Source organism: Myotis daubentonii, chromosome 18 (genome assembly GCF_963259705.1).
Source record: "Myotis daubentonii chromosome 18, mMyoDau2.1, whole genome shotgun sequence".
Classification (NCBI taxonomy): domain Eukaryota; kingdom Metazoa; phylum Chordata; class Mammalia; order Chiroptera; family Vespertilionidae; genus Myotis; species Myotis daubentonii.
The window spans coordinates 14,065,898-14,092,635 of NC_081857.1; the positions used below are offsets into that span (position 1 = coordinate 14,065,898).

General features: G+C 46.0%; 1 protein-coding gene and 1 pseudogene across 4 annotated transcripts in view; both read right to left on the reverse strand.

Annotated features, from left to right (window-relative positions):
• Window positions 1-26,738, reverse strand: part of KCNH1 (potassium voltage-gated channel subfamily H member 1) — a 263,834-nt gene that overhangs the window by 64,120 nt on the left and 172,976 nt on the right. For all 4 annotated transcript variants that reach the window (XM_059675362.1, XM_059675363.1, XM_059675366.1 and 1 more), the window contains 2 exons: window positions 14,888-15,087; window positions 8,480-8,732 (listed from right to left, as the gene is read on the reverse strand). In XM_059675362.1, coding sequence (XP_059531345.1) covers window positions 8,480-8,732; window positions 14,888-15,087 — 453 coding nt within the window. The remainder of the gene's footprint in view (window positions 1-8,479; window positions 8,733-14,887; window positions 15,088-26,738) is intronic.
• LOC132221049 (acidic leucine-rich nuclear phosphoprotein 32 family member B-like) lies at window positions 23,258-25,886 on the reverse strand (annotated as a pseudogene).

Consider the following 26,738-nt stretch of genomic DNA (forward strand, 5'->3'; position numbering starts at 1 on the left):
AGAAAGATCTACTAACTCTCCTAACTACCAGTGTCTTCAGGGACTGCAAACCCATTTTTTTAAAATTGCATAAGCAAAAACAGAAGTAGGAAAGAGAACCTCACTCCCACGCCCATCCTCTCTCGACCAGGTAATGTATTCATTACCCGATACAAATGTTTTTGCATTTCCGAATGACTAGATTATTCACACTGTACCTCCTTGCTTGGAGTATGGAGTTAATATAATTGCTTTGGTTGATGGACTAGCTATATGAATATTAATGCTTGGTTGGAGTGTTTAGAGAGACACTGAAACAGTTTCCTCCCCTTGTGCTGAGTATGAAATCACCTATGACACCTATTTTATTATAGGGCACTTCAGCTGGTCCTCTCGGTACGTGGAACAATGCACCATGGGAGATGGCAGCGCAGGAAGTGGGGGCTGTCCCCCTCACCCACTCCAGCTACAAGAATCTTGGAAGCATCTCTGTGAAGGACTTAGCTTCTCTGTCTCTAAAATAATGACTGTTTATAGGAAGCAGTTGCAGTTTTTTAAACTTTTGTTAGGTAGCCATTCTGTCTTCATTGTCTAGCCAGCCTCCCCCAGTTCAAGAATTGGTGTGTTGTGTGTGTTTTTTTTTGGGGGGGGGGGGAGTTTAACACCTACTAAAAAAAGTGTCATTATTTTCTGATTGGATCAATAAATAAAAGGAATGCTGTTAAGACTAAAAATATATGATTCTTTCAAATTGTATCCTAAAATCTTAAAAGGATCTGTGAAACTTGGAATGATACCAACTTCCTCAAGAGTTACTTTAAAAAAGAAATGTACTGATTTTGAAAGTAGCACATGCTCTTTTAAAGAAAACCTGAAAACAGACAAATACATGAAAAGGAAATGAAAATCTCCTACAGCCTCCCACACCAGAGACCTCCGTGGTGACACGTTGATGAAGATATCTGGGCTTTTATCTATGAGTATGTCTCCCCACATAGCCGAGATCATGTGGCATGTACAAATTGTGTTTTACTTACCTATCGTAAGAGTTTCTAATAACATTTACAGTTCCTTGTGAACATTTTGAAGGGCTACACTCCCATATCTTTTAAAATGTTCTGAAATACTTGGTCATTTAGAAAAACATTCACAGGTTTTCTCTGTACCTCTCTTTTTATTGTTATGGTTGTTTTCCCTGTTCCTTCCTCTGAACCCTAAATCTCTGTCTTAAGTCCTGGCTTCTTTTCCTGGTTCCAGACCCACCTTTCTGAGTGGCTGTTGAAAAAAACTCCACCTGGATACTCGTCTTAAATGCAACAAGTCAAAACCAAGCCACCACCTTCCTCTCTCTCCACCTCTTCCTCTGGAGGCCTCCTGTTACCGCTGCCGCCATCTCCCTACTTACCAGTACTCCGAGGTCAGCATCACCTCTCTCACCTCCTGCTACCTATTCCTCATATCCTATCATTTACAACCTTTCAGACTCTCCTTCCACATCTCATCCACCTGCCCCTCCATCTAAGGTTTCCAGATTTAGCAAATAACCATATAGGACACCCAGTTAAAGCCGAGTTTCAGATACATGGATAATACTATTAAGCATAGTGTGTCCCGTTCAATGTTTGGAAATATGTAAGCTAAAAAGTACTTGTTCTTTATGAGAAATCCAAACTTAACAAGATGTCCTGTATTTTCTGTGGCAACCCTACCTCTCTCAGTTTCTACTGCCTCTATCTTAACACCTCTCCTCTCCTCCATGAGCCCTAGTCACCTACTGACCTCCTGGTCTCCAATTCATTAATTGTTACAAAACACAACTCTAACGCTGTCATACGTTACTCACCACTGTTGGTGGCTCCCCACTGCCTCGTTCTTCATGCTGACATTTAGAAACGTCCACAGCCTATCCCTGAGCTGCCTCTCCAGCCCCAGGCCCCACTGCTGCCCCTCAGGGCTCTCAGCTCCAGCTCCAGTGCTGGACTTGTGGTTATAAAGCACAGCTTCTCCAGGCCTCGGCTCCCACCACTCTTTGCATCTGAACGCCCTACCTCCTATGTCCTACTCCTGACTCCAACTTCACAGAGCCACCACCCTAGGCTGGGCCCTCCTTCCCTTGTATATAGATCACTCGTTGTTTATCCTACCATTTTGGCAGGTCAGAAATCGTTGAAAATTGACATATTCATATGGGTCAGGCTAAAATAATAAAGAGCTTGCTTCCATGCTTTACAACCTTCCACTGAGTCATCATCTCAGCCCTTTCCACAAAAAAAAACCCCCACAAAAAACATCCAGTAGTGACTGTCTACGGCAATGTTCTCAAGGTATCGTGTTCTATGCACATTCAGTGGAATCACCCGAGGGAGGGAGGGTGTGTGACACTGCGGATCCCAAGGCTCCAGCCTAGAGCTGCAGAATCAGAACCCACGGGGAGGGCCTGGGAACCAGCACCGTGAACACGCTTCCCAGCTGAGTGTCATGCTCACTAGCGTTTGAAAACCACCGGCCCACATGCAAAGTCTTCTCAGGCTACCCTCCTTACACTGGCCCCTGAATGTGCCTCTAATGACTCCTGAGGCTCAGGCTGCTCTTCCCACTTTAAGAACCAGCCTATCAAACACTCCTCCTGGTCCCGCCAAGCCCAGTCAACTACCTCCTCCACGAACATTTCCCTGTTCACTCCCGGAAGTCCACAGAAAGAGGTGCCTGTGTCACTTATTGCCATGAATTACGCATTTCTCTCCCCCAAACGGGATAGAACATTCATCCAAGACTTTTGTCATTACTTCCCCCACCCCAAAGAGGCTAACACCATGTTATGCTGTGATAGTTGTTAAATAAATAGATGCTACATTAATATCCAAGCAAGGTCAATGGATCCAAAGTAACGATTTAAAGCAAAAATGAGCATATCTTCCAGATTAGGGGGGGGAAAAAGACTCCATCTGGGAAAAAGCATTGACACGTTTACATGTCCATTGAAGGAGAATGTAAATCCGCGTTCAGTAGTGGCAGGACTGCAAGTAGAAAGTGAACTCCGATGAGCTGCCCATCAGCCTTGCTCATGACTGCTCGCCTTCCTTGGGCTCTGGCCTAGCCACAAGTAGAGAAGAGTATCCTCTACTTGAGAGCCATCCCCAGATCTGTTCCAAAAAGACACTGCAGACTCAACAGACTAAGCCCATCATCTTTATCCCTCCTCCTCACCCTCCTCCTTGTCCTCTTCTTCCTCCTTCGGCTCTATTGCCTATTTAGTCTCTGCCAGAGACTATTCCCTCTCTTCATCTCCCACATCCTGGAGGTTCTCCCTCCCCTGATATCTCTGGACTCTGGCCCTTCTTGCTCATCTCCCTCCCACCACCTTCCTTAGGCCGCCATCTTTCCTCACTTGAGCCTCCTAGCCAACCCCCATGCCTCTGTATTTGTGGAACCAGATCTTCAAATCGCTCTCATGTTTAAAATGTTCTCTGGGACCCTCATCCTATAAGATAAAGTCCAGACCCTCAGACCATGGGGCCTTTCACAGCCCGCCTTTCAAATCCAACTGAACTCAATTCAATTCAGCAAACAGCCGATAGTGCCTTCCATGTGCTGGGCCAAACGAGAGGTATGAAATCAAACGCTCTCAGCTCACAGGAGAGACAGATGAGTAAGCATGTGGTTGATGCAGTGCGATGGGCTTAGTATAACCACAGGGGGTCTTAGAGACTTAGCCAGTTTGCGGTAACTCCTGCAGGGAGTTAAAATGCAGAGCCAGGGCTACAGTTGAAATCTCCAGCTCAGGTCCAGGGCTCTTTAAACAATTTTTAAAATATGTTTTTATTAACTTCTCAGAGAGAGGAAGGGAGAAGGAAGAGAGAGAGATAGAAGCATCAATGATGAGAGAGAATCATTGATTGGCTGCCTCCTGTACACCCCCTAATGGGGATCAAGCCCGTAACCCAGGCATGTGTCCTGACCAGGAATTGAACTGTGACCTCTTAGTTCATGGGTTGAGGCTCAACCATTGAGCACACCAGCCAGGCAGGGCTCTTTACGTTACTCAAGGCAGCCTGGCCAAAATGACCTCAGACTTGCCCAATAGAATGAAACAAAACACAAAGAAAAGATCCAAAATGATCCATGATTAAAATACAAATTAAGTATTAAAATGTAAAACCCATAAAAGTTACTACAGAGACACTATATCACAGTGGAATAAGATCACTTAAATACCACATTTATAAGCTGGAAACACAGGGAGCTGGACCACATTCAAGCATAGCCCCGATGAAAGCCTGTGACTCATGTACTGTGGCCAAGTAGCACACATAGATAACAAGTTACTTGCAAATGCTAATAGTACTAGTTGACCAGGGGCAAAAATGGGTACCTGTGTCTTTTTATTCTGATGTCTATGAAAAACTAGAAGAAAATTTTTTTTTTTAAATATCATGAAAGATGCAAATACTGAAGTCTTACATTTATTTTAAAGAACCAAGAAACTAAAATTGAGAAGACATTAAGTGATTTATAAGAGATTTCCAAAAGGAGATTTGGGAGGGTGTCATCTCAAAACTAAGGCAGAGAACATCAGAGGAAAAGGAGATCATAAGAGACCATCTAGGATATTCTGTTCTCAGGACACAGCATGGCCTTCAGTCCAAGAGAGATATGGTCTATGTTTGTGAGACCATGTTTTTAAACTGCAGACTGTGATCAGGTCAAGAAAGCAATTTAGTGGGTCATGACAGTCAATTTCTTTTTAAATGGAAGGCAATAGAATCCAACAGAAAATGCCAGTTGTATCAGAGGGAAGGAGGGAGCAGGGACTGCGTAGAGGTGGGCAAAGCTGGGGGGAGGGAATGGGGACATCTGTAATAGAGTCAAAAAAATTAAGTTAAAAAGTAAGCACTGAGTTTTATGTATAATTGTGTGTGCACGTGTTTAGGAGCTGATGATGCAGTAAACATTTCATATGATGAAGTGTAGTCCAGGTTTGAAACTCGCTTTTCTGACACTTTCATGCTAAACACGCTCAGCTATGAACAGTGACCTTTCTCCTCATTCTTGGCGTCTGTGCTAAAATTAAACAGAGGATGGAGCCGGGGATGCAAGTACTGAAAGGAGGAAACAAATTAGTGGAATGTAAATGAGTGAACTGCTAACGAGGGGCTAGAGACCAAACAGATGAGATAAATGAGCTCTGGGCTTGTTTCTAAAGACTCCTGCTCTATATGACAAGTAAAGATGACCCAGCTGTCCCCTTTCCTCATTGGAGCACTGGATACACAGTAGCTGCTCAATAATTACTTGTCCAATGACCCTGTAGAACAGTGGTTCTCAACCTCCTGGCCCTTTAAATACAGTTCCTCATGTTGTGACCCAACCATGAAATTATTTTCGTTGCTACTTCATAACCGTAATGTTGCTACTGTTATGAATCGTCATGTAAATATCTGATATGCAGGATGGTCTTAGGCGACCCCGGTGAAAGGGTCGTTCGACCACCAAAGGGGTCGCGACCCACAGGTTGAGAACCGCTGCTCTAGAAGCACCTGCATTCTCTCTAGGATAACAGTTATCAAGCCATGTGATGGTTGCTTTTTAAATAACGTCGGCCTCCTCCACTGAAGCTCCTTGAAGGCTGGGCTACTGTTCGGTCCACAGCTGCATCCTCACCCCCCATGACACTGTTTAAGACATGTTGGCTGGATTGAACTCAAGGGCACCAAGTGGCAATAAAGATCGAGCTCTCATACCCATCTGATGCTTAAAAACCTGTTTAGAGAACAAGAGCTCAGAACTTAGGCTTGCAGAGAGCAGATCGCTTGGAATCTCTTCTGTGTCTTGGCCCAGAGGTCAGGTTGACTCCAAGAGCGTGTATCATCCTTTTTTGGAATAAGTGCCTCTTGAGATCTCCTGGCTCCTGGGGACGCGTGGAAGATGTGTTTTCCTAGTCTGGACAGCTTGAAGGCAACAGCCACTTTGAACCCACAGCTGCTGAGCGATGTCAGAGGCCCCGTCCACATGGCTAACTGGAGCAGGCAGGGTGCTCGGGAGGCCCGAGGCAGAGGGCTGGCTTTGGAGAAGCGGTCAATTGACCAAGTAAATCAACAATAAACCAAGGCCGGTGCTTCCCCACAAGAAAGCCCAGGCAGAGGGGAAATGGGACACGTCTTGGACGCAGTCATTTGCCTTCCTCACTCCTCTGCAGCTCTCTCATGCTTCCATGCCTAGGAGTCCACACCCAGCTCCTAAGAGTGCCGCTGTTTGTGGCACATCAGTAAGGGTGCCCTGAGCATGAGTCTGTAAGGCAGCTGGTATTCCTTGGAAAGCCATATGGTGCTATCTGTGAGGGGATGGAGGATAGATGCCCCACACTAAAATGTCAGTTCAAATTCAAAGGAGAGCCGACTAGGCACTAGTTACTCTTCTTCTCAGGCAGACACCCCAGCCGCTATTACCAACGGAAAGTCCTCTTTACCAAGGACACTTATTGAAGGCAGGGATATATGTCATCTCCCTGCAGCAATGTTCAATCGACGGCTGTACCGTTCCCGTGCCCTGTTCCTCATACACAGTCAAACCCCACGTCTCTGTGGATGAGAAAGGCCAGGAACAGAATAACTCTGCCTGCAGAGTTCGCTGGATACCAGGAATCCAGAACACTTGTTTCAGCCTCCACCCCCCTCCCAGACTCTACCCAGGCTCCAGCACATGCGGAAGGAATAGAAATCATCCTCGATTATTAACCTGAGCAGAGTGTAACCAAGAGGGCAAGTTCGCCTGGGGCCAGAGGAGCAGGAGGGCTGCATATTCATGCACTCCAAGGTCAAGCAGGAGCAAAGTTTGGAATTTTTTTTTTTTAAAAAAACACAGTCTATGTCTAGATACTTAGTTTGAATCTCAATTCTAACTCTGGTATAACTTAATCTCTCCCTGTCTGAGTCCTGAAACATCATATATAAAAGATAAAAATATACATCTACAATGTTTAGCAGGATCTGGCAACTTAATGGACCAGCAAACTACACCAATTATCAGTAGGACTGCAGTGTTGCAAAATGGATCAGCAGAGGATTTGGAGTCTGAGGGCCTCCAGGAGGCTGGCTCATGGGCCTTGTCAGCTGTGAGGTTTTGGGAGAGTTTCCTAACCTCTCTGAGCTTTCATTGTCTCATATACAAAATGGGGATCATACAATCACTTCATGGGGTTACTCTAAAGATTGACTGAGAATCTGCAGGAAAAATGCCTGGTGCAGACCAGATGTCCTGCCCACGCCAAGAGGAGACGTGCCCCCAGTAAAGAGCTGCCCTGATGCCACCTCAGGCAATCAGATGAATCTCTCAAAGGTCACTGATGCTCAACGTGCAAAATACCAACCTGTGCCCCCTCGTTCCTATCCGCCTCCCACATTCCCTATGCTGGTGTGTGGCCGACCAGCTTTCCTGTTACCCAAGTGAGAAACCCCGCAGTCCTCATTGACTCCCAACAGGACATCCAGTAAACCCTTCATCAGGTTCTATTGAGCCTACTGTTAAAATACTAGTCACTCCATTTGCTTCTCTCCATCTGCTCACCAGCAACTTGCCCCTAGATAACATGTCTCCAGCCTCATCGACCCACCCAGCCTTCCCCCTTCGATCCACTCTCAGCTGCAATTACATAGTCCCCTCTCTGACGTACAAATCGGATGGTGCCTCTCCCCTGCTTTAAACCCTTCTTGGGCTCCCCCACGTAACATCCAAGTCCCTTAGCGTGGATTCCAGGGCCTACATGATCTACCTCATGCGTGGCTCATTCCCTAGCCCCGTGGTCGGCAAACCACGGCTCGCGAGCCACATGCGGCTCTTTGGCCCCTTGAGTGTGGCTCTTCCACAAAATACCGGCTCTTCCACAAAATACCAACTTGCACGTGGTATTTTGTGGAAGAGCCACACTCAAAGGGCCAAAGAGCCGCATGTGGCTCGCGAGCCGCGGTTTGCCGAGCCGCGGTTTGCCGACCACTGCCCTAGCCCCATTTCTCCCAGGCCCCTTCTGGTTCTGTGTGCTCCAGCCACACTGATGCGCACACAGTTCTTCAAATGAATCATGCTCTCTCTCTGCAGGGATTTCACACATGCGACCCCTCTGCTTAGAATACTCTGTCCCTTCGCTTCTCCATGCTAACTCGTTCTCAATCTTTATTTTTCAGCTTAGCGGTCATTTCTTCCAAGAAGCCCTCCCAACACTTGCATACTGGGTTAGAGGCCCCTCCCACTGTAGGCAAATGTCTCCTCAGTAGAATGGGAGTCTCTTGAAGACAAAACCCCTTTTTGTCATTGCAATACCCCAAGTGCCTCAGACTGCGACTACCACAAAACAGGCACTCAAATATTTGTTTGTAGGATAGATGCATAGATGCCAGCTAACAACGGGTGTTGCCCTGTGGTGCAATCTCTGGGTGCAGGCAGCAGTGGCACTGAGCTGCCCACCGCGGACACCAGAAAGTTTCCTTCCAGCAAAGGCAGCACCTACCTAGGATGGCCACCACCTCGTCGTCCTGGATCACCTCCAGGGAGCCGGAGACCACGAAGCAGAGGCTGTCGATGCTCTCTCCTGCGTGGTAGATGAGGTCCCCCGGGGCGCAGTGTACCGTCTGGAACTCCATGGCCAGTGCCCGCAGGCAGCCGTCGCTGGCCAGCCGGAAAGCAGGGTGCTCCTTGAACACCTTGCGGTTCAGGTGCACGCAGATGTCAGCTCTCATGTCCTTGGGACAGATCTGCAGGACCTGGCCAGGCAAGGGAAGAAACAGTGTCAGGGCCCGCCTCTCTGTGGCCTCCAGCCCACTGCCCCTCAACACCTGGGGGCAGAAGCAACCCCCACCGGGCTAGACTGCATTCGAGGTGCTGGCAGACAAGATGGCCACAGTCCCAACCTCATGGTGCTTACTTTCTTTGGGAGGCAGTGGTCCCCAAAATCTGTGTTAAATGCTCAAAGTAGGCTTCCCAAGAGTAGAAAGGCTGGAAGAATGGGGGACTCTTTAGGTAGCTGGGGAAGGCCTCTCCGAGGAGGTGACATTGAAGCTGACACCTCCAAGATGTATCAGAGGGAGCCATGTGAAGAAAGAACATTCCAGAAGAATAACAAAAGGCTGTGAGGAGACCTGAGCATAGCCAATGTGAATGAAGGGTAAGGGGTAGGAGATGAGGTTTCAGGAGGATGCCAAGCAGAAGAGCATGTAGAGCCATGAGGTATGAAAACCCTTTGATTTATTCTGTGTGATGGGGACACATTGGAGGACTTTGAGCAGGGAAGTGGCAGGACCTGACCTATATTTTAGAGGACCATTGCAGCTACAGAGGGGAGTTTGAGGGTCCTGGCTTTGGAGAACAAGAATGGAGCCAAGGAATCGAGCTGAGGGTGGTTAGCTAGATTGGGGTACTCGCCTCTTCCCTCCCCATCTGTATGGCAACCACCACCTAGACCAGTGATGGCGAACCTATGACACGCGTGTCAGAGGTGACGCGAGAACTCATTTTTTTGGTTGATTTTTCTTTGTTAAATGGCATTTAAATATATAAAATAAATATCAAAAATATAAGTCTTTGTTTTACTATGGTTGCAAATATCAAAAAATTTCGATATGTGACACGGCACCAGAGTTAAGTTAGGGTTTTTCAAAATGCTGACACACTGAGCTCAAAAGGTTCGCCATCACTGACCTAGAGAATTCTGGAAAATGCCAGATAAGGATAAAATCTCCCTCTCCCATGGGAAGGTGGTACCTGGCCCTCTCTGCCTCCACACTGTGCAGATCCACACCCTTATGAGTTCTTCCCGGCCAGCCCCAAATACAAGCCTAGCCCCTGAGACCCTTCGAGGAGACTCACTCCCTGAGTGTGTACTTTCGCTTTAATAAAATATCTGTGCTTTACCGAATCTTTCTGTCTCATTCTCGAATTCTTTCTTGCATGGAGACAAGAACCTGGACACTGCCACAGGGTTGAGGCCTCCCGTGGCCTCCCTGTGAGCCGCTGGCATCAAAGTTAGGTCCCTCCCGCAGGTGTCCAGGTGAGGCCTAGGGGACTTGGACTGGAATGCTGGCAGTGGAGCCAGGGATAGGGATCGTGTTCAGAACTGACATGATCTGCAGACGCACGGAATATGGGTGTGATTTAAAGAGAGATATAAAGTAATATTTACTAAGCACTTACCATATGCCAGGCATTGCTAAGTACTTTAGAGTGGTTCATTCATTTCATACTTATTTATAGAGCATCTGATTATATGCCAGGAATCATTCCAGGCTCTGAGAATGTAGCAGAGAACAAAATAGACAAAAATCCCTGCCCTTGTGTAACATCTAATGGGAGGAGACAAATAATAAGCAAAATAAGTAAAATTTAGCAGTAAGTGTGGAAGAGAATAGGAAAGAAGGAAGGGAAGGTCAAGGGAATGTGATTTTACATTTTTGAGTATTCTGTGCATTCGCTAATTGAATCCTCACATGACCCTCGGAGGTAAATACTATGATTGTACCACTTGTCCGAAGTGGCACAGCCAGGAAGTGGCAGAGCTGGGATCTCAAGCTACATAGTCAGGCTCCTAGTTTATATGCTAACCACTCCCTATACCAGGGGTGGGCAAACTTTTTGACTCGAGGGCCACAATGGGTTCTTAAACTGGACCGGAGGGCCGGAACAAAAGCATGGATGGAGTGTTTGTGTGAACTAATATAAATTCAAAGTAAACATCATTACATAAAAGGGTACGGTCTTTTTTTTTTTTTAGTTTTATTCATTTCAAACGGGCCGGATTCGGCCCACGGGCCATAGTTTGCCCACAGCTGCCCTATACAATGTGGCTGCCCAGCACAAATGGGCTTGCGATTTGGTTCTCAGTATTTAGGAAACCGAGGCAACATGGGAACTATAAGAGGCCCTGGGTCTCATCTTTTAAGGAATGAAAATTTCTCAGCCTTTTCCAGGGGGAAAAATATTTCCTTGGTCAAAATATTTGCAAGAAGCCATTGCATAGCCCCCTCCATATTAAGGAACACAATAGCCCCAAGTGGACTTGTTCAGAGAAATTAGAAGTGTTCCTGAAATAATCCTAACACACAATCAACCATGCCCAGTGAGGACATTTCTCCCCCATCCCCGCGTCCCTGCCTTAGCACAGGCCAATTGCCTCAGCGTCTGTGCTCACCGTGGAATTTGCAAGTCCCTCAGCCTCCCTCAAACCCCAGCTCCAATCTCGGCAGCTTTGCTCCTACCCCACCCCGCTCAGGTGCCCCTAAGCTCTGCATGGAGGCGTGGCCGTGGAAAGAGGGCAAACAGTTGAAATGCCCCCTCACGTTCCTCTCCAAGTGGCTTAGCTGCTCTACACTTGGGCATCTCCTGTGAAATGCACTCTGCTACCACTGGCTGGTGAGGCATAAATGGAATTACACCCACCAGCACACTTCCCTGGGGCAGTGCCTGGCCCTAGGAAGGGCCTGAGGAATGCCAATCCCCTCCCTCTGCGTGCCTCTGCGTGCCTCTGCGTTCTTGCTCTGGGGTTGCAGGTTGCTAAGGCGGTCAGGATGGTCTCCGGGAGAGAGGATGGAGGACTGGCCGAGACAGAGGAAAATTCAGACTGCCAGTGCTTGGGAGTGCTTGCTAATACTTTCCTTTTTAGAACTCATTAAAACAAGACTTCTGGAGAAATGTGGATTTAATTTGGATCCTCCTCTCTCCAAACAGAACACAAGGGAGTGTAGAATGCTCACATGTCATGTCAAAACTGTGCTCAGTGGTTCGAAACCAAGATTTATTCTTTAAAGTTCACCTTTAAATATTTGGTTTCCCCTGGGCTGGACTTTGCTGGCAGAGGCTGCTAGTGACGAGGCCTTGGCATGGTGACAATGTCTTATTCGTGGGCACTGTTCCCGGAGCCGCTGGGAAGCATCTGTGAGGAGCAGAGGGACCCTGGGGTGGAGGAATTGCAGACTGTCACAGCCACCAGGCATCTCCATCAGCCTTCTGTTGGCGCCACACTGGGCGGGGAAGGGGACCCTGAATGCCTGTCTCTGAGGGAGAGTGTCAGCTCGAGGCCCTGCCATGGGCCACCTTCCCTTCCACTTGGTTCTGAAGAGAGACTATCCCTGCTGGTCCTTGAGCCTTGAAGGCCACAGGGGAGAGGTCACCATGGTGGCTCCTGGAGCCCCCTCAGACTGGGAGGACAGCAGCGAGGCTGGGAGAACAGGCTTTCAGGCAGGCAGATCTGGATCCAATTCCTGCTTTAACACTTAGTAGTCATGTGCACTTGAAGCAACACTTAGCCTTTCCTCCAGACTCCGTTTTGGAACTCGAGCACAGAAGCCTCCTGGGCTCGCAAGCCGGCACTCGCGGGGCTAGGCACACGTGGGCTCTGATTTTGGATGTTCTCAGAGCAGCAGAGCAGCGGGGCAGCCTGAGGGGGGCTTTGAAAGTTCAGAAGGTCAGAGTTCAAAGGGTCTTAGAGGTGGGCCTTAGTACTAAGCCACCTCCTTTCCAGGTGTCACAGACTCCGAAGGACAAGTGACATGCTCAAGGTCACCAGCCAATTACTAGTAAACTGAATGAGCCCAGCACTACCACCCTCCTACCGCGCGCGTGCGCGCGCGCGCACACACACACACACACACACACACACACACACACACACCTTGGCTCCCCTGCTCATCACTGACCATTCTGACCTAGCATGGAGGGGAGGGGACTGCTGGAGAGGCATGGGACATGGGACTGCAGTGGCCGGCTGGCAAGAGCAGCCATCCCAGGTCAGGCTAGGCTCTGTGGGGGGTTGCCTTAGCATCCCTTCTTCTATGGCAGTGGTTCTCAACCTTCTGGCCCTTTAAATACCGTTCCTCATATTGTGACCCAACCATAGAATTATTTTCATTGCTACTTCATAACTGTAATGTTGTTATTGTTATGAATCTTAATGTAAATATCTGATATGCAGGATGGTCTTAGGCGACCCCATGTGAAAGGGTCGTTTGACCGCCAAAGGGGTCACGACCCACAGGCTGAGAACCGCTGTTCTATGGGCTGAGAACCTGGGGCAGATCCCTAAGTCCTGGGTGGGGGAGGAAAGGGAAAGGCTGTCAGTGCTGTCTCCATGGGCAGCTGCCCAGCTCTGCCTGCAGCGTGGGTGGGGAAGGGGCTTCTTCCCACGACCAGCTTTGCAAAGGCATCCTGGCCCCATGGGAAAAGGAGCCCCAGGGCTGAGAGAGCAACGTTCCTTTCTGCTCCATCAGCTCCCAGGCACCCCCAGGACCCGCAGCCTTGCTGACAGAGCAGAGCAGCAGCAACAGGCACCGCTGGGGCCGGGGACTGGCAGAGCCAGGGACTAAGTCCTGTCTGTCTGAGAAATGAGGGCAACTCTGTGCTCGTCCTTCTTCCCTCTACCACATGTTTTATTTATATTTTTTAAAAAAATGATAGTAGGAAAAGCACAAAATTTGAAGTCAGACAAACTGGGTTCAAATCCTGGCTTTGCCGCTCTACTCTGTGACCATGGGCAGTTAATGAAATTAATTGGGCCTCTGTGTCCTTATCGTTTTCAACAGAAATAACAGCAGGGTCCTTGTGAGCCTGCGTGAAGCATGAATACAGAGCCCGGCATGGAGACGGGCAGCAAGTACCTGTGCTCAGTGTACGTTCAACTCACGGAAGCTGGTGCTGTGGTGTCGCTGTGACGTCACTGTTGTTATCATGGCAGAAGTTCAACAGAACTAAAGTGCCAATCCTTTTAAGTTGGGTTCCGTTAGGTTTAGTTCCAGTTTTCCTTTTAAACAGCCAGCTCTCAACCAACTGTTCCAAGGGAGGGAGCCCAGGAGCTCAGGCAGCGGTCCAAAGCCAGCTGAATTTGGCTCTGAATGTGTCCTAAGGCATTTTTGCAATGGTGTTATCTTTCTGTTTTCCTCATTCTAACAAGGAGAGGAATCAGTATTCCCCCAAGTACTTACAAATTGACGATAAAAGAAGAAGTGCCGTTGAAAAGACTGAGAAGCAGAGGGAAACGGGCCTAGGATTACATTTTTGCTTATAGAAAACACACAAAGGAGATAACTCTGAAGTGAATAATAAAGCCCATTGCATCTTTTCTCTATTCTCTCCAATATTCTGTTCTCTATCCTTTACTTTATTGAAATGCATCTAGAATAATGCAACTCTCAGGAAACAAGAGGGATTTGTGGTCATTTCCACTTTCTAGGTGGGAAAGCTGAATTCTAGGGAGGTGCCTAACCAATGCCTTGCCCAAGTCAGCTGATGGTTAAGGCACCAGCCCCTCACTCAGTGTTTCCTAGACCTGTCTGATAAATAGAATCATCTGGGCGCTTATTAAAAATGCAGATTTCTAGTCTCTCTATATCCCGCCCCGCCAAGTTCTTATTCCATAGATCTGGGGTAGAGGCTGGGACTCTGCTCTGAATGACCACATCACAGGACTCCTATCAAGGCCAAGACTAGAGTGAAGCCACAGTCTTGGGCACAAAACTGAAGGGGTGCTGTGGTGCTAAAAAGTCAGCAATCGAGATAAATCATGGTTTAATGCAATGTTTTAAAAAATCATACAAAAATCCATGGTGAACAAAATACCAGAAGTTTGAATACACACAGGATCAGTAGCAGTGCTGTGCCATCCTAGCCTGAGGCAAAAGGATAATCAGTAATGCTGATGACCGTGCCCTGCGTGTCCCCGATTCTTATCATTATATGAGTGTAGGAAATTCTGCCCTGGACAGTTAGACTTCCATTTCCATCAAAATCTCTGGAGGTAGGATCTGGACACCCAAAGCCACCCAGGTGAATTTGAGGCACAGCCAGTTTGAGAACCACTGTCCTAGGAGAGGCCCAGGTCTCTCTGGGAAGGCTGGCAGACAAGGGGCTTATCTGAGCTCGTCGCCCTCCTCACCTTCTCCGTGTCAATGCCTCTGGACATGGACCAGGTGGACACGATATAATCCATGACTCGCTCACTCAATCCCTTTGGCACCTGGTAGAGCTTCAGGAAGTCCCGAACGCTGTTGAGCATCTCATGGTACCTGTTGGTGTTGGCGTACATCTGTTGGAAAATGGTCGTCACATTCCCGAAGATGGTGGCATACAGAAGTGCTAGAGGCAAGAGGAGGAGAAGAAACGACACATGAGTGGTCCCTGAACTAGGCCCAAGAATGCCTGCCTTGCCCAGAGCCGGCCAATGGCCAGAACTGCCCTCCCTAGGACAGGCCGTCCTGACTTCCCAGGAGAACCTCACCCTGAGAGCCTCTGGGAGTGAAGTCGGACACCAGACCAGTAGGACAAGGGCAGGGTGGTGGGAGCTGACATGACCAGGGCCAGAGCTAGGATACAGAAAATGATGGGCACAGTGGGACTACTTCATTAATAGAGCCACATAGAGTTTGAGCCATGCGTGAGGCCACCAATAAAATGTGTTTCCATGTACGCTGTACCAGCCCACATCCAACTCTATCCGCAAGTAATCTTTATGAAACCCTGCCATGTGCCAAGCACTGTGCTACCTGCCGGGACAAGAGGGTGAATGAGACACTCAGTCTCTCTTGGCCCTCACACAGCAAACAGTGTAGCGGAGGGACAGACCTGGAATGCGTAATCACAAATAAGTAATTAAGAGCAAGTCTGCCGAGAGCGATGAAGGATGTACTATCTTTGCATTTCCTGTTCAGGTGCATGTTAGTACCACAATCCACTTCACTGTCATGTGACGCCTGGGGTGGGGGGTGTTATGACGAGAAAAAATCAGGTCCCCTCTGAGATGTAACAAGAACATACTCTGTGCTCCTGCTGCTCCCCCAGGTTAGTGTCATGAAGGAGGACCATTATGTCATCACAAAACCCCACCTTCTACTTCTAGCTCCCAGTTGCCCTTGAATGCTGACCTCAGGTGTCAGCACTTCCAGGAAACCTCCCCACAAGGGTGACTGTGACTTCCAGGCATGTCTATAGAGCTCATATTACACATGCTTCCTTCTTGACAAAGCATGAGTTGCTTGAAGACTGGACACATCTGTTTCTTGTCACTGTATCCCCAGGAGCTAACACTATACCACCACCCAATAAATATTTATCAAATTTGTGCATTTCACACACAGTTTTGCTCTGGGTTTTTTAAAATGAGTTATTGATAAACAATAAACTGCACATGTTTAAAGGACACAATTTGATGTTATGTGTGTACACCCATAAAACCATCACCACAATCAAGATAGTGAACATCTCTATCACCCCAAAGAAGTTTTGTCTTGTCCCTTTATAATCCCTCCATCCCTCCTGCTTCTCCCTACTCTCGACACTTTCCCATTCCCAAGCAACCGCTGATGTTTTCTGTCACCATAGATTAGGTTGCATTTTCCATGATTTTATATAAATGGAATCATACAGTATTTACTTTTTAAAAGCATCTTTATTACGATAGAATTCATATACTATAAATACATCCATTAAAGAATACAATTCAATGGATTTTAGCATATTGACGGAGTTGTACAACCATCACTGCATCTAAGTTTAGAGTATTTTCGTCCCCACCCCCCACAAAAGAAACCATGTACCCATTATCAGTCATTCCCTGTCCATCCACCCCACTCTCATCCCCAAGGCAACCACTTCCCATCTCTATAGATTTGTCTATTCTGGAACATTTCATATAAATTAAATTATACAATATGTGGCCTTCAGTGGCTAGCTTATTTCATTTATCAGTGTTTTCAAGGCCTATCCTCTTATTGTTGAATAATATTCTATGTATGGATATACCACTTTTCACTTATCCATTCATTAGTTCATGGGCATTTGGGTCATTTCCACTTCCTGGTTATTATAAATAATGCTGTTATAAACACTCATGTACAAGTTTTTGCATGAGTATGTTTTTATTTCTCTTGGGTATATACCTAGGAATGGAGTTGCTGGGTTATATGGGAACTCTATGTTTAACATTTTGAGGAACTACCAAATGGTTTTCCAAAGCGGTGTATCATTTTACATTCTCACCAAAGGTGTGTAAGGGTTCCCAATGTCTCCCAAAACCTAACACTTGTTATTCTCTGTTGTTTTTTTAATTATAATTGCCATCTTAATGAGTGTGATCTCTATCTCACTGTAGTTTTGATTTGCATTTCCCTGATAGTTAATGAAGTTCATTAAGCACCTATGCATGTGCTTATTGGCCATTCATATATCTTCTTGGGAGAAATGTTCACTAATCTACCTAATTAGTAAATGCAACCAATCTACTTTTGGGTTGTATCAACAATAGTTCATTCCTCTTTTTAAGAAATGAAAAAATTATGTTGAAATAATTATAAACTCACAGAAGGCTGTAAAGATAGCACAGAGAGATTCTGTATAACTCTCACCCCACCTCCTCATCGGTTATATCTCAAATAATAAGAGTATAATATTAAAACCAGAAGATTTGCATTGCTATAAAGTATGTGTATAATCCTATGGCGTTTTATCACGTGTGTAGATTCACGTAACCAGCACCACATCTTACACCACAAGTTCCAAATACAGGACTGTTCTATGGTCACAGAGATCCCCCTTGTGCTACTCACACTCCCCCCAAGAAACCACGAATCTCTTCTTTTTTTTATAATTATGTCATTTCAAGAAGGTTTTATAAATGGAATCATATTGTATGCGATCTTTTGAGACTGGCTTTTTCCACTTAGAAATATCCTTGAAATCCATCTATCTTGTTGCACATATCAATAGCTCATTCCTTTTTTCGTTGATGAATTCTATCCCATGGTATGGTATAGTACATCGTTTCTTTTAAACAATCCTACTCAGGCTTAGGAGGCAGACTAAGAGGGAAGGAAAGAGAGAGGAAGGGATGGATCCAGAGGCCAGGGAAGGAAACCTTCAGGTAGTCGGCCTGGCAGGGCTGGATACGGTGCCTGAAAAACTGAGGCCACAGATCCACCTGAAGAGAACTGTAAAGGAGGATCAGAAAGCCCTGCCAGGGAGCGGTGTTCACCTGACTGACCAAAAGGAGGCGGATGAAAAGCAGCAGTCGAAGCCTGAATAGTGCAGACGTCAGCTCTTCAAAGTTCCTAATACCTCATATACAACAAGGTGGCAACTCCTGCCCCCGCCCTCCCCGCCCCCGAGGGGACCTCACCAGTGGGCTCTGCACCAGCCTCTGGGGCTGGATGGCTGCCTGATCCCGTCAGTCTGACCTCAGCTCAATAAGCCTGTATGGCAGCCCTGCCTCAGCACTGTCTTCTGGCCCAGCGGCCGCCAGCCTTTCGGACCTCACAGACCACCGGTTGGCGACGGCTGTCCTGGTCCTCAATCGACTGGAGGTCACGCGTAAAGTGTGGAGGTGCTTTGCTCAGGAAAGCTGCCAGAAAGTTAATGTAATCCGGAGCATAAAACAACAGTCACACCAAATCAATACAGAAAGAACAGAACCGGCGCAGGTCTGAGACTCTCGTGCTCTGGCCACAGGGAAGGCAGTGACGCCACATCCATCATTCCCGGCCCAGGGCTGCTCCCGTCCCAGCCTGGAAGCTTAAGGGTCCTCAGGAGGGCCTTGCTCAATTATTATCACTATTATGAAATTTTATTATTATTAAAAATAGAGTATTCTGCTCTAATTTTAGATGGAGCAGGTTGTAATTTACATGTTTACATGTTATTTCTTGATATCTTATACATAAAGCATTATGCCCTTACATACCACTAACTGGGAGAGCAGACACCGCATGGATATCTGAATGTGACGTGGGAATGTGACGTGGGAGGGTGCAGCAACATCACTGTCCTGACTGAACCTCAGTGCAGAGGCACCTTGGATGACCCTCAACGTGGATGAGTTGGCCTTTCATTTTGGGAAAAGGAGCAAGAAGACCTCTCCCAACCCCAAGACAAAAATGCTGATTTGGAAAAGAGGAGGCTTGTTTCTGCGTGGTGGATGTGGCTCAGTGGTTGAGCGTTGACTCCTGAGCCAGGAGGTCATGGTTGGATTCCCAGTCAGGGCACGTGCCTGCAGTGTAGGCTCAATCCCCAGTAGGGGGCGTGCAGGAGGCAGCCAATCGATGATTCTCTCTCATCACTGATGTTTTTCTCTCTCCCTCTCCCTCTCCCTTTCTGAAATAAAAATAAAAAACAAGAGGAAGCTTATTTCTGCACTTGAGTGGTTTACAATTAATGTTGTATCATATCAGGAGTTCTGGGTCTCCTCCAAAGAACAGTAAGGTAGTATCTCTGGCCCCTAATTAGAAATTGCTGTATGGAATTTTCTGTATGGGCAAAAGTTTGTCTCCCTTTTTAAAATTTGGTGTTTATTTTTGTATACACAACACACACCCAGTTTAGAGTCGAATGCCCAAGACATTTAAAAATTCCTTATTCCCCTAAGCCATCTTTCTTTTCACCAATTTTCTACTCTGCAAAAGCACCCACTTCCATTGTTAGCTGATTCTTTTGCTATTGGTCTCTCTCTTTTAATACCATGCTCAAACTGCTATATCCTGATATTTCAGTTGTAGGCATTATCCATTGACCTCTGAGAGCTGAACTCTTTTCCCCACCTCACCTCCAATCTCACACTCATATACACACCTTTTCCCATTGCCCCACCCTCCCAATAGAATTCCATCCTCACATTGGTTAGATAATTATCTATGTTTACATTATTATAAGTAGATGAATGCTATTCACAGCTAAGCCATTCACAGCTAAGTCATGTACTATACTGTGGTTACTTTTCCTTTTCTGCAATGTAGCTAATAATGATCTTTGTCTTTTCTTGCTTGGTCTACTTATGGCTAATGTGACTCCAAATTCTCCCGAAGATAAATGCCTCTTCTTACTATATCAAAACAAAGTAGTTAGTTTATTAATTAAAGAAATCTCTCCTGGAGACTTCTGAACTATTGCCTTGTCATCTGTGTGGACGTCTCTGCCCCTGTATCCTGGGAAGTCCCTTCATTTAGTATTCAGATTGGATCCCAACCCCCTGTCTTCCTCCCTCTTGTTTTATCCCTTTTTGCTGGTAGAAGACATCGTCTAACAGCTTTCAGAGAAAGGAAATATGGGAGCACGATTTTTGAGACCTAATGTTTATCCTTATACCGAATTAACAGCTTGGCTGGGTGTGGCATTTTAGATTAGAAATCCTTTTTTTTCCCCCCCAGAATTTTGGATGCATTTTTCCATTGTGTTCCCTTGCTATTGAGAAGTCAAAAGCATTCAGATCCTCCATCCTTCAAATTGAATCTGGGTTGTTTTTTTTCTACCTAGAAATTCTTTTTTTCAGCAATGATCTAAAAATTCATAATAATGGACCTTTTGTTGTGTTCACTTTTTAAAAAATATATTTTAATGATTTTTTACAGAGAGGAAGGAAGAGGGATAGAGAGTTAGAAACATTGATGAGAGAGAAACATTGATCAGCTGCCGCCTGCACACCCCCTACTGGGGATGTGCCCGCAACCAAGGTACATGCCCTTGACTGGAATTGAACCTGGGACCCTTCAGTCCGCAGGCTGATGCTCTATTCACTGAGCCAAACCAGTCAGGGCTGTGTTCATTTTTTAATCCATTATGCTAGGCTTTCAATAAACCTTTCCAATATGGAAAGTTATGCCCTTCAAGGAAATTCTCTCTCTCTCTCTCTCTCTCCAGCAGATCAAAGTGGGTAATGAAGGATAACCATAATAAGGACACTTTTTATTTCTAGTCATCTTTCTTTTATCACTTGGAATAACATTCTTCATGCTTTCTCTAAAGGCCATGGAGAAGGGAAATTGAGAGACTGTTCTATGAACTCAGGATAGAGGGAAACCCTAGTCAGAAGCAACACAAGGGCAACGGAAAAGAAGTAGGTAGCTCAATCCCTAGGATCTTGGTGGAACAGAAAAGAGACTCAAGGAATGTGTTTAAGGCTATAGGTCCTAAGCCTCTGGCTCTTCTCCGCTCCCACTTAACCTGCTCTCTAGCTCCCCATTCTTCTGAGCTCCCAGTCTCTAGATGAGAAAGATGAGAGAAGGGACATCTACTCCAGGTTCCAGAAGCGGGGCGGGCACCTGTCTGCTACCACAGGGAGGTGATGAAGGGAAGAACCGTCCCTGTGTTAGCAGGGCATCCCTGGCATTCTAGAGACCAGCTTCTGCAAGGCCCTTAGAACCTCGCCAGCACACTTTTAATATATTTTTGTTGATTTCAGAACGGAAGAGAGAGGAAGAGATAGAAACATCAATGATGAGAGAGAATCATTGATTGGCTGCCTCCTGCACGCCCCCTAGGAAGGGGTTGAACCCGCAACCCAGGCATGTGCTCTTAACTGGAATCAAACCCGGGACCCTCTAGTCTGAAGGCCGACACTCTATCCACTGAGCCAAACCAGCTAGGGCTCGCCAGCACACTTTTAATAATCAGTGGGTTAGATAGACTTATGGCTCCTCGAGCAAGCTGACCATTATTCATAAAATTATTTCTGTTGGAAAATGCACTCCAACTTCTAATAAACAGCCTTGCAGAGCATAATTTATCCCTAAACTCGAGAAGGTTATATATATATATATATATATATATATATATATATATATATATATATATATATTTCACTACCTCTGCAAGTGTATTAAAGCTTAGAGATAAAGAAAGGATTAAAATCATATCTTTTGCCTCTTTGAAAAAATGAAAAAAAGTGTTGCCCTATGTTGGTAGTTTATGGATCTATCCAAGCCGACTTTTCTATGCAAAATTCCAGATGATATATTAAAATCAAATTTAAAGAAGACTCTACCCCTAAACCTATGTTTGCTTCTATAGTCTTAATTCCCAGGAAAAGACCATGAGGCCTTTGTTAGCCCCTCACCTGGAAATTCCATTCGGCAATGATGGGGGCATGCTGGTCATGGAAGATGGGTTGATATGGTTATAGCCACATTGGCTCTCTGACGTCTTTTTCCTCACTTTCACGCCAAATTACAGAAAAAGAAAAGACTGAAAAAGCGTGGGCTGAGCGAATACATAGGGGGAATAACGATTGATAAAAGAGACAAATCAGGAAACAATATAATAATTGAAAAGGTAATTATTAGAAATGGAGGTAGGCTTTCAAAGTCATGGAGGCTTCGTTACATAGACAGGATTGATTAAATCACTGGCCACTGGCAAATGAACTCAATCTCCAGCACCTGGGCGAGGGAAGCTGAAAGGCCCAACCCTCTGCGGTTCTCAACCTTCCTAATGCCGCGACCCTTAAATACAGTTCCTCATGTTGTGGTGACCCCCAACCATAAAGTTATTTTTGTTGCTACTTCATAACTGTAATTTTGCTACTGCTATGAATCGTAATGTAAATATCTGATATGCAGGATGTTTTTTCATTGTTCGCGACCCACAGGTTGAGAACCGCTAAATCCCATGGTTGGCTCCACTGGCACCCAGCCCCATCCTTAGGTGCAGGTCCAAAGGTCACCTCCTTAATATAAAAAGAGACACTCTCATCACAGGATGAAATCTTGAGCTGTCCAGCGCCAGCCTGCTCAGGACATGAATCATCCCTTTGTTTAGCGTATCACACTGGGTACACTCTGCATAGTACCTGTCTCAGTTACCAGATTGACTGTTGTGGCATTGCAGTGCTTGTAGTCAAGTAGCCCTTATTTTACTTAATAATGTCCCCAAAGGGCAAGAATCGTGATGCTGGCAATTCAGACATGCCAACGAGAAGCTGTGAAGTGCTTCCTGTAATTGAAAAGGTATGTGTGTATAGGGGAAAATAGAGTATACACTATGTAGGGTTTGGTACTGTCCACGGTTTCAGGCATCCCCTGGGAGTGTTATTTAAGGTGTTATTCCCCCTTAAGTAAGGGGGCAGGACTGACTCTACCTTGATGTACGGGAAGATTGACTTTCCTGTCAGCCCTGTGCCCTCATTCCTCCTCAAGCAGGACAGCTATTGCCCCGGGCACAGAAAGTGCCCCCTAAATCAAGGCATAGAAAACGCATACATTCCCTATTATATAACAAGCAAAGCCTGAAAACTTTCATTTCATATCCCGCTAAGAATAGCACAGAGTCCTATGCCACACTGAAACTCTGCTGTGTTGGTGAATGTCACTTAACAAGCAAAATTCTTACAGGGGAGACAGAAGGTTATTTTCAGGTACTTCTCATCTGTCGAATAAAGCATCAGCTCCCACTCCGTGCTAACCCGTCACCAGCGTCGTCTGTGCAGCCTCATTTCAACCAGAGCTTCAATAGCACCGCAGATAAAACACATAGCAATTTCCACAGGCAATTACTTCCGCAAATGACTCCAGAAGGTCAGGTACAGGTTGGAAAGGTCTCCAAATAATTTGCTACTTTCACCTCTTTTGTGCTTGCTGAGTTCTTGATGGCAAAGAGACGACCCCTTAGTTCAGGTGAACCTGGCTAGAGGGAGGCTCGCCGCGGGCTTACAAACCCAGGTCTTGCTTTCCTTCATAGGCTGAGAGCCCTCAGTTTTCAATTTCTCCAATGTGAGTCATCAAAGAGAACCTAATTAATAGAGCCATTTAAAATAACACATACTTTTTAAAGCCATTTAAACAAGTGTGCTAACTTTCACCAGGCTCCTTTCCAATAGTAATTATGTCTACTCCTGAAGTTACAAGCTCTTGCAAATCTCGAACTTCCTTGCTCTCCTACATCTCACAACAAAACAGAACAAAAACAAAAAAAGAAAAAGGAAAAGGAAAGCTTCAGAGGGCACCCCTGTCACCATGGTGAACCAGACTGGAACATCACAGTGACAGCACTGAGTGCCTATTAAAGACATCCCTCTTCCAGTAATAATAACAGGAAGAAATGAAAATCACTTTCTCTACCACTGGCAACTCTAATCGCAGCACCTGACCTCCACATCTGTTGGTTTTCCTTCTGTAACACCCATCCGTCTTTCTGTTTTCAAAGGCAGAACTGGAGATTTTAGTTGCTAAGTGACACTGTAGCTCCTAGTGCCTCTCTCCACATTGCCTCCAAAGTAATAATTATCCTCCAAAGTAATGCTCGATCCCCCAGCTTCCTGCGATACAGGATGCCAACAAATAGGCATAAATTGTCATACTAGACAGAGCTTTCCTTCCTTCAGGAGTCAGTGGTCCTAATCCTGACTCTGCTGTCTACCAGCTGTAAGGCACAGGGGGCCCAGATATTGTGTAACGAATGAATAAATTAATAATAACAATTGGTACTTATACAACTTTTATGATGTGCAAGTCATTCTTATAACCAATTTGCATACATGATTTATTGTAATGGTAGATACTATTATCTTCATTGTATTTATTTTTTATTTTTAAAAATATTTGTATTGATTTCAGAGAGGAAGGAAGAGGGGGGCGGGGAATCTCAATGATGAGAATCATCTATCGGCAGCCTCCTGCATGTCCCACACTGGGGACCGAGCCCACAACCTGGGCATGTGCCCTGACTGGGAATCGAACGGTGACCTGCTGGTCCTTAGGTAGACGCTCAACCACTGACTGAGCCATGCCGGTGGGGGTTATCTTCATTTTATTGATAAAGAATGTGAATCAAGAATGTGTGTGACTTGGCCAAAGTCACACAGCTGGTAAGTGGCCGATGGAGGATTCACACCCAGTCAGGGTGGCTCAGGAATCCACTCCACCACTGCCACAGCACCAGATGCCTCATATTGACTACCTCAAATCTCAGCACCTCTATGAGGTAAGGACTATCATTACCCTTATTTGCAGATGGATCACAGAGAGGTTAAGTATCTCGGCCAAGGTCACATAGCTGGTAAGTATAAAGCTGGATTCAAACCCAGGCAGTCCCACTATAAAGTCCATGGCCTTTACACAAGGGTTTCTCAACCTCAGCACCACTGATACTTTGGGCAGCAAATTCTTTACTAAGGAAAGCTGTCTCTTTTTTTTAATGTTAAGATTTTATTTACAAAGCTTCTGTGTTGTAAAAATGTAGAAATGCTGTTACAATCTGAGTATAATAGACTGTTGACTCACCAGTCACGGCTATCCACGCCAGAGCAAGTCTTACACAAAAACCTAACAGCACTTACAGTTTTGTTGGGGTGAAGTCCCCAAGCTTGATGGTGGATTTCCAAGAGGAAAGCAGAATGGCACTTTGGGGTGGGTGGGCTTTGTTCCACAGCTACCTTTACAAAAACCAACAAAACCCAGCTACCAAATCCATATGAGCCATCCAACCAATCTCCTTCGTAATCTGGTTCTCTTTCTCTTTTCCCCTTTGCAGCTTTCTTCCTCCTCTTCATCCTCATCCTCTTCATCAACTTCTCCATCATGTCCCAATTTTTCTTCCTCCCCACTGACTTCATCTCCATCATCAAACTCTTCCTCCTCACCATCCTCGTCTTCATCTTCTCCTCCTTCATCCCCCTCTTCTTCATCTACATCATCTACTTGGCATCTGAGTCATGGGGTTCTCCATCTTCTCTCTTAGAGCCATCCAGGTCGGTAAGCTGGGGCAGGCGCTTGGAGACTCTCTTGGAAGTCATTCAGATTGGTAACCTCACAGTTAAACAGACCCAGGCTTTTCAGATATTCCAACTTTTTCAAAGGTCCCAAGGAGCTGGTATTTCCACTGAAGCGTAGATGTGTGAGATTTGGACATTTTTCTGCTACCCTGTCCAGACCTCCAAAGAATCTGTTGTCACCAAGCTCAAGCCTTTTCCATTTACATAGTTTGCCGAGATTTGAAACTGAAATCAAGCCTACATTTATCAAACTTAGGAACTCTAAGTTCACAAATTTAGCTGTTAAGCCCTCAATTTTCCCATCCTTCGATTTGCAATTGTCCATCAGTTTGCAAACCAGTTCATCAGCTCCAGGTCCATGGGTCCCCCTTCCCTCCTCTTCAAACTTAACTGTGGCAGCGAGGCCATCATAAGGGGCTGGCCAGCAAGGCCAGAGGCCTGGGGCACGGTCCCAGAAGGCCTCAGAGCCAAGTTACTCACTGGAGCAAGAGAAACCAAAGAGAAAAGGGGCTGGAACATGGTGCTGGTTTCACTACCCCCCTTCCTCCTCCCTCCCCCCTGTGCACCCAGCACTGCGCTTACAGGTGAGGAGGCTTGGGCAGTAGCCGTCTTGTGAACTGCAGGGTGCTTAGCAGAATCCCTGGCCTCTTCCCACTGATGCCTGTAGCACCTTCCAGTTGTAACAATGAAAAATGTCTCCAGACATTGCCATATGTCCCTTGTGGGAAAATCCACCCCCAACTGAGGGCTATTGCTCTACACTTTGCTGCCTTTCCTCAAGTAAATAAACCTGCCAACGGAGGGAGTCCAACAAGAAACAGGACTACGTGGTGTCCAAGTCCTTCTGACCTCCAATGAAGGACGATGATTATGAATTATAATTATGGAATCAGAAAGAAAAATTGAAGTGCTGATATTACACCAGATCTGTGCATGATGATAAAAACTTGGCCTTTCTCATCTTCTTAGAGACAGAAAGACAATTTCCAGCATAATAGTAATGCCCATACTTGGCTTTTGGACTTCTCATAAGCCCAGACATCTGTTTTCAACCAAAATTTTGACCAGGGAGGAAATAATTCTCTTATCATTGTCCCACACCCTGAGTCTCTGCTGCCTCCTTTCTACTGAATCGGACATAGCAAAGCAGTCAGAGCTTAGGTCATACTGACTGAAGGATTGAACACCAACCCCGCTAGCTACTTGCTGTGTGACTTTTGGTAAATCACTGGATCTCTCCGAGCTCCATTTTCCTCATCTG